An 8,157-nucleotide genomic window follows, 5' to 3' on the forward strand; every position below is an offset into this window, starting at 1 on the left:
GACGCCAGCCCCACCGCGCCCCTCACGCGCGATGTCACCTTTTCTTTTGCAGGCGCTCCAGCTGTGCTGCCTCTGCTGTGCGTCGGTCGCCGCGGCCTTAGCCAGTGACAGCAGCAGCGGCGCCAGCGGATTAAATGATGGTTCGTATTTGCCCCCCACCCCCAAGAAGGGCCTTTCGCAGCACTTTGTCCCTTCCTTCCCCCAAAAACAGAAAAGATGGAAAAGTGCACCCCCTAACCTGGCAGGTGTGCGCTGTCTTGGAAATGGTTCCTATTTGGAGAGAGGGGAAGGTTGGCAAGGACTGAACTTATCAAAAGAATCAATGCCCCAAGCTGCAAGTCACATAAAAGAAAATACTCTCTCTCCTTCACAGGTGGCTTGTTAAGAAAAAAACAAAAACCTTAACTGCAGTGAGAAATTCTAAGGGAGGTGGACATTAACTAAGGAATTACTTATTTCTTCCCTCTCCTAACTCTTGGTGGGGGAAGCTAATTCTTAGTGGGAGATGAAAGAATGTGAGCCTCTTTCCTCTCTCCATCTTTCCTTATTTTTCTCTCCACTTTTGTTCCTTTTCTATCTCTTCTTTTTTCTTTCCTTTTTGCTTCCCTTGTTTCACGGATGCCTAAGGCTGCTCTTAGAGAGAGGAAAGCAGGTGACTTGAGGTCTCTGAGTCCTTTATCTTTTCTGACGTCGCGCAGCCACAAACTTCCTAGAACATCCCTCACTTCTGTCATTTATTAACTTCCCAGTGGCGCGCAGAGGGAAATCCTTGTTTTGATTGTTTCCCATCAGCTACAGGAGAACAGCTGATTCCTGACGCAACGCGTCTAGCAAAACCTTACTGTTCAACCTGGATTCTTTAGAATTCTGTAAATTTTAGTTTAACAAAGTTATCTCCTTTTCTTATCAGGGTAAAGAGGTCATGATGGGGAGTGGGGCAGGATGGAGTCATGCAGAAGGGATTCACCTTTTGTCCCACAGAGAGGCTGCAGTTTCTAAAACCACCCCTCATTCTTACATCAGGATCAGATGGCTGGAGGCCATATCCGACCCAGCCACCACTTTGTAAAGGCCTCACCCTTACTCAGCTCCTGAAGTGATCAGTCAGAGATCACTCTTTACAGGGGACACTGACTGCCCTTCTTCCATGAAGGACTGAATGTAACCAATAGCCTGTTATTTTCCCCTTGGAAACAAGCTGGTAGCAGGTGTCTGGGGGACCTTGATGGCTGATTCCATAGAAGCCTGACTGGATAACGTTCCTACAGAGCCTTCCAAGTAAGAGCAGGCAGAGTTTCAGATAATTTGGGACAAGACAGTGAGAAACAAACTTCTGCATATGTCAGGAAGCATTTTCATAGTTAAGTTTTAGTTTGACAGGAGGAGGAGGTAGACTTTCTCTAAGGACTTGCACATAATCAAGAGCCACAGCCCTTTAAAGCAATATATCAGATTTTTAAGAGAAGAAAAATATTGTATGTCTGGCTCAGATTTTCAAGGTTAAGAGAAGGGAAAAACTCCCCCCCCCCCATTATTTTAAAATATGTGTGTCAATTTTATAGCATTTTTAGTTGAAGGACGAAGTCAAGAAAAATGGGAGTGGGAGGACATAAAGAATATAAAAATGAAAGCTGCCCAAGGAATAAGAGTCACAGATGGTTCATAAACAGAAGAAAATTATTGTCTATTGGGGAGAATTTTTTTTTTTTTTAATGTGAAGCTAATTAGGCCATCACTCATTGATCCTTGGTAGCTACCGGGGCTCCACTTTTCCTTTGTTTGTTTGTTTGTTTTGGAGGAGGGGGAAAGTTGTTGACTGTTTAGGGGAAAGGGAAATTCTTCCTTTTCCTCCTCCAGTAACCGGGGACCCAAGTGACTCAAACATACCTCATCGTTATTCAACATCTTTCTAAACACTTTCCAAAGTAGTTTCCCATTCTGTGCCTCGGAAGTGGAAATGTGGAGTGTTTTTAATGTGCAGAGGGCATATTCCAAATCATTTTGTGGGATGATGCTTTTCAGCTTCAATGTTTGGTGAAAGAAAACACTGTGCTGGCTTTGCTTTTCAAATAGCAAATTGGATTTTAGCTCCTCCTCTTTGGAACATTCAGCGATTAGTGCTGCTCTAGGGAGCAATGGTGAATGTATTTTTAAACATGCCTTTCCAGGTGTTCCCTGATAAGCCACTCCCCCACCAACATGCCTGAGCAATTTTATACATCAGACTATATAGGAGGGTTCTGAGAATTTTGAGGCATTTTTGTGCATGTGCTGTATTTTATGCTTACAATTAAATGGGATCATCCCTGTGAAAGCTCACAGTAAAAATGCTAAGGGTGATACAAGTGCCAGAGTTTTCTTTTCACAAATAATATTGGAAATATGAAAATGCTCTTGCTTGTTAATGATCTGAAATATCGTCTGAAGCTACCCCACACTGTGAGTTAGGACTTGAAGTGTAAACTCTGCCTCTGCCAAAATGCTCCCGATTCAGTTTAAGCACAGATAAATTAACCTCCTTGAAGAAAATTCCTGATTTTGTAGTTTCATATTCATTAACTTTATCTTCCAAAAAATTAAATTTTATATACATGATTCTGTGGCCAATATATTAAAAGATCCAGACCATTAAACATCAAAAGAACATTCTAAATCTCTCTCCAGACGAGAGGCGTTACATTTTTCCACGGACATCCACCAAATTCATGAAAATCATGATTGGCTTTCGGGCACCTGTAGAAATGACTGTGGCAGAGTTCATTGTAGAGACAGATCTTCTGCTTCCTGTGCTGCTCTGAATTATAGTTGATCTAGGTGCAAGGCAACAGGAACAAAGATATCTTTGAGTTTTGTGTTGCTCTTTGCCAGCCTGCTGGAAAGTGACCATTTGGAATTGTGGGCTCTGGGTGCTGACAGCTAAACTTTTCCCATTGCAGATTATGTCTTTGTCACGCCAGTAGAAGTAGACTCAGCCGGGTCATATATTTCACACGACATTTTGCACAACGGCAGGAAAAAGCGATCGGCGCAGAATGCCAGAAGCTCCCTGCACTACCGATTTTCAGCATTTGGACAGGAACTGCACTTAGAACTTAAGCCCTCGGCGATTTTGAGCAGTCACTTTATTGTCCAGGTACTTGGAAAAGATGGTGCTTCAGAGACTCAGAAACCCGAGGTGCAGCAATGCTTCTATCAGGGATTTATCAGAAATGACAGCTCCTCCTCTGTCGCTGTGTCTACGTGTGCTGGCTTGGTAAGTTCACCCCAGTCTGAGTTGAGCTCCCTCTTTCGTGTTTTGTGTAACTTGAGTGAACAGATGTCTGCAGTATAAGTGCTCTTCGAGCCAAGTCCACACATTCACACTGTCAGCCTTGATACTTCTAATATTCTCAATTGAATTAATCTAATCTGCTCCCAGAAAAAGAAAATATAATAGAACTTTAATTACCATTTAGAACATTCTTTTGATGTTTAATGGTCTGGGACTTTTCATTCTCCATGTTTGAGATGATCCCCAAGGAAATTAACTTGATGGATGCCATTCGCTTTGTAATGTCCTGGGAGACCAGGCATTCTATAAATCTAACAAGCTGCATGCGTCTACATGGCTTTGAAATGGGAAAACTGTATTTCAAAGCAAAATTGCATTCAGCAGCCCTGGTAAGATCAACCTTCACTTTGCTGAAGGGAGGCCCTTTGTTTTCTTTGAACTAATCTGTTGCTGGTGTCCTGCTCACATAAGACATCCTTTTAGAATGTGGTGTGCTGTGTTCCTGGGCTGGCAGGATTCAATGTGGCATCCAGGGAAGCAGAACCTTTTAAAAGCATTTGGGACAAGCGTTATTTCCTGCCTATGTAATCCTCATCTGCTGAGCACCAGGCCAAGAATATCATTGTAAATGATACTCTTCTCAGGATTCAATCAAATATACGAGGTGGTAAATGGTGTTCTGGGTTGATTTCATTCTGTGTTGTGATTGAGAAGTGTCCTGAATTGACAGAAGAGTTGATGTGTGTTGAGACACACGGCAATTATGCTCTGGCATGGCCAGAAGAAGGAAAATATGAGAAAACCCAGCTGAGAATGTAGTTAGTAATGTACATGGTACATCATGGCACAAAGCAAGATGTGGCTTGGGTGCGGGTGAATAAGGACTCCCATGTTCTTCATTAGTTGAAACTTTCAGTTACTTTTTAAATTTTTTCCCCCTATTTTGGCCTGAAATTTAGCTAAAACCTCTCTTTACAACCACAATCATGGTATTCTTCCTTTGGTCTATTTAAAATGATGAACGTGGCTCACCAATGACCTACATATTATTACATGGTTACGTGCACCTGTGTATGCACACATGACTATATCTTGATTTTCTGTTTGTTTGTTTGTTTGTTTGTTTTGTTGTGGCAGATCTCCTGGTCTTTATTTAGCATCCCCTCTGTATTTCTCTTTCTTCTGTCTATTCCAGTATCCTAAAGGAGGAGTTTACACAACCCACCATACTGGCTTAAACTATCTCATTCCACATACCAGTAGTTAAAAGCAGTCTGCCCAGGTTCTAATTCTCACACCAGCATTTACTCATAGGACCCTGGACTAATTATTTAACACTGTGTTAAGTAGAGTTAACTATGCCTTAGTTTCTTTATTTCTAAGATGGGAATAACAAGAGTTTACATCACAGGGCAGTGGGGATTCAATGATTTCTTATGTGGAAAGTGCTATAGCGGTTCCTGGCAGGGATAATTGCCCTATAGCTGTTCTATTTTCAGCAAAACTTAGCCTCCTCATGTTTAGCACTCTCAGGACTCCACTCTGTGAGTGATGAGAAATCTGATCAATTGTCTTATATTAATAATCTCAGGGTAATAGATTAATATTATCAAAATTTTACATGGGTAGAATCATACATTTTTCTTTATGAGGATTTCACAATGCTTCTATCCATTTTTTTTTAAACTTTTAGGTTCAGGGGTATAAGTGAAGGTTTGTTACAGAGGTGAACTCATGTCAAAGGGGTTTGTTGCACAGATTATTTCATCACCCAGATATTAAGCCCAGTACCCAGTGGTTATCTTTTCTGTTCCTCTCTCTTCTACCACCCTCCACCCACAAGTAGACCACAGTGTCTGTTGTTCCCTTCTTTGTGTCCATGACTTCTCATCACTTAGCTCCCACTTACAAGTGAGAACGTGCGATTTGAATTTCTGTTCCTGCATTAGTTTGCTAATGATAATAGCCTTCCTCTCCACCCATGTTCCTGCAAAAGAGCTGATCTCGTTTATTTTTATGGCTGCATAGTATTCCGTGGTGTATATGTACCACACTTTCTTCATCCAGTCCGTCACTGATGGGCATTTAGGTTGATTACATGTCTTTGCTATTGTGAATAGTGCAGCAATAAACATTCACATGCATGTGTCTTTATGTTAGAATGGTTTATGTTCCTCCCATACCTAGTAATGGGATTGCTGGGTCAAATGGTAGTTCTGCTTTTAGCTCTTCAAAAAATTGCCATAGTGCTTTCCACAATAGTTGAACTAATTTATACCCGTACCAGTAGTTTGGGGCTGGTATGACTGAACATTCCTGTATATGCATTTTGATGAACTTATGGACACATTCTTTTGGACACATGCCTAAGAATAAAGTCGTTGAGGCACAGAGTATGTATAAATTGAATATTCCATATCTGAAATGTTCGGGACCAGAAGTGTTGTGGATTTTCAGTTTGGGGAGGATTTTGGAATATTTGCAGAATATATTCTGGTTGAGCATCTCTAATGCAAAAATCTGAAATGCTCCAATAAGCATTTTCTTTGAGTGTCATATCAGTACTCAAAAGTTTCAGATTTTGGAGCATTTCAGATTTCAAATTTTTGGGTTGAGGTGCTCAACCTGTATATGTTCAGCTTCAATGAGCACTGACAAGCAGCTTTTCAAAGTGGTTGTGCTAATTTAAACTCGCATCACCAGTGTATGAGAGTTCCAGTTGCTCCAAATCCTCCTGAACACTTGATATTGCCTATTTTTCCACTTTAGCTGTTCTGATTGATAGGTGTGAAGTAGTACCACATTATGGGTGTAGTTTACATTGTTCTGATGGTTAATGAAATTGAATGCATTTTTTTTGTTTACATTTTCTTATAGAGATTGCTCAGCTTCTTTGGCTAATCAGGGGTTCATAACTCCTCTAGAGTTAATTAGCAACTATAGTAATGGATTCAGAATAGTAGATTCAAGAGTTCAGAAAAGGAACAAGCCTTTAACAGGCTTGTTGGAGAGACTCATCGAGTTAACATGCCATGAGAGACAGCCACTCTTCTTCTGTTAATACAGAGACTGAGAAGAGATGAATGAGACTGGGAGATGAAACTTTTTCACCTGAAGTTTATATATCAGTGTTTCTCTGAGTGGGGCCAGACCACTGGCCTTAGGATCCTTTTGGATGTGGTAGCAATTTTCTCGTGTGTATGCAGTGTATATTAGGAAAGCAATGTCACCTTTAAATGATTTGACAAAGTACTAATAGGAATCTACCATTATCTTGACTGCTAGAGAAGTCCACAAAGAAAGTGAAAAATGGTAGAATGGTTATAATAGTGAATACATATGTACACACATACATATAAGCAGACATGCATGCATACATACTCCAGCTAAAATTTTCCTAGCAGAGAATTTGTCTTAATAATTCAGAATTAACCTGTTTAAAATATTTGTAATAATTTCTTAAAATGCACCCACCTCCCCTGCCAACTCACAGGTCTCACTTTATTCTAGAGTTGAGGTGGTTGTTACTTACTTGGAATAATTCATGAAACAGGGTTGCACAATTCCCGGAGTAAATACTGCCTACTGTTATGTTTAGAGATGATTATTTTAAAATTTTTGAATGCTTTTATACATGCAACCTAGAAAAGGTCACCTCTGTCTTCTATACCAGGTGGCCTTATAATCTGTGAAGGTACTGGGATTTGCAGCCTTTGTCCCAGAACCTCAGAGGTACAGATTAAGCTAATCTCATCGTGATCTGCCATGTCTGTCCTTTCTGCTGTATCCAGCCTCCCTCTGACTAACACAGGGATGAGAAAGTCATTACATCCAGCAAGTCATGACCTTGTTGAAGACTCTTCATCTTGCTGTTCAACCAGTCTTACAATTTTTACCTGTATTTTTAAATTTTGTCTTCTAACAGAACAAACTTGCGTCTTTCTTCCTATGTACTAAGAGATCTAAGAAATTTTGCTGCTCAAAAATAGTCTTAGTGATCCTTTTTGTCAGGACAGTGATTATCAGAGTGTGATCAACTATGGTAGCTTCACCTGAAGGGCTGGAAATGTGCATTTCTTTGTCCACAACAGAAACTCGAGGAGGCTGGGCACAGGAAAGCGTATTTGTAATTCTGCAAATGATTCTGATGCATACAAATATCTGAGAACCACTTAGTGAAAATGCTTGTATTTTTGGAACTTGTTAGAAAGACACATTGACTCATCAGTTTTTATTGTTGTTATTTTTTAGAAACAGGGTCTTACTCTGTCATCTGGGCTTGAGTACAGTGGTATAATCATGGCTCACTGGAGCCTCAACTTCCCAGGCTTAAGCAATCCTCCCAACTCAGCCCCCCAAGTAGCTGGGACTACAGGCACGTACCACCACACCCAGCCAATTTTTGTAGAGGCGAGGTTTTCCATGTTGCCCAGGCTGGCCTTGAACTTTTGGGCTCAAGCAATCTTCCTGCCTCAGCCTCCCAAAGTGCTAGGATTACCAGGCTTGAGCCACCACACCCCACCCCATCCTTTTTTCATTCGACAACTATTAGCCTCTAGTGTGTCAGGCACTGTTGAGAGCATGGTGGATGAAGCTTACCAACAAGATGGATGTTAGATCCAGGTTGTAGAGGTTACAATCTAGGGGAGAGGATGGAGCAATACTTTTAGACCTGGAAATTGAGATTTTTATTGTGAACCAAGCTGTGACTCAACACTGGAACAAGTAGTTTACAGAGTGTGGTTTTAGAAAAGTGGGGAGCTGGTCAAGTTATTGCCAAAATGCCACCTCTCTGAGCTGTACAATGCATATTAGCATATTGACAAGTCAGAAATGTCTTATATTAAAGACACCTGTTTAACTCTGTTCATACCTAGAGTTTCCCT

General features: G+C 40.9%; 1 protein-coding gene across 1 annotated transcript in view; it reads left to right on the plus strand.

Annotated features, from left to right (window-relative positions):
* The first annotated feature begins 31 nt into the window (after nucleotides 1-31).
* Nucleotides 32-8,157, plus strand: part of ADAMTS18 (ADAM metallopeptidase with thrombospondin type 1 motif, 18) — a 189,017-nt gene continuing 180,891 nt past the window's right edge. The window contains exons 1-2 of the mRNA XM_011990123.1: nucleotides 32-140; nucleotides 2,937-3,253. Coding sequence (XP_011845513.1) covers nucleotides 32-140; nucleotides 2,937-3,253 — 426 coding nt within the window. The remainder of the gene's footprint in view (nucleotides 141-2,936; nucleotides 3,254-8,157) is intronic.

This window comes from Mandrillus leucophaeus, unplaced genomic scaffold (assembly GCF_000951045.1).
Source record: "Mandrillus leucophaeus isolate KB7577 unplaced genomic scaffold, Mleu.le_1.0 Scaffold37, whole genome shotgun sequence".
In the NCBI taxonomy this organism is placed as follows: Eukaryota; Metazoa; Chordata; class Mammalia; order Primates; family Cercopithecidae; genus Mandrillus; species Mandrillus leucophaeus.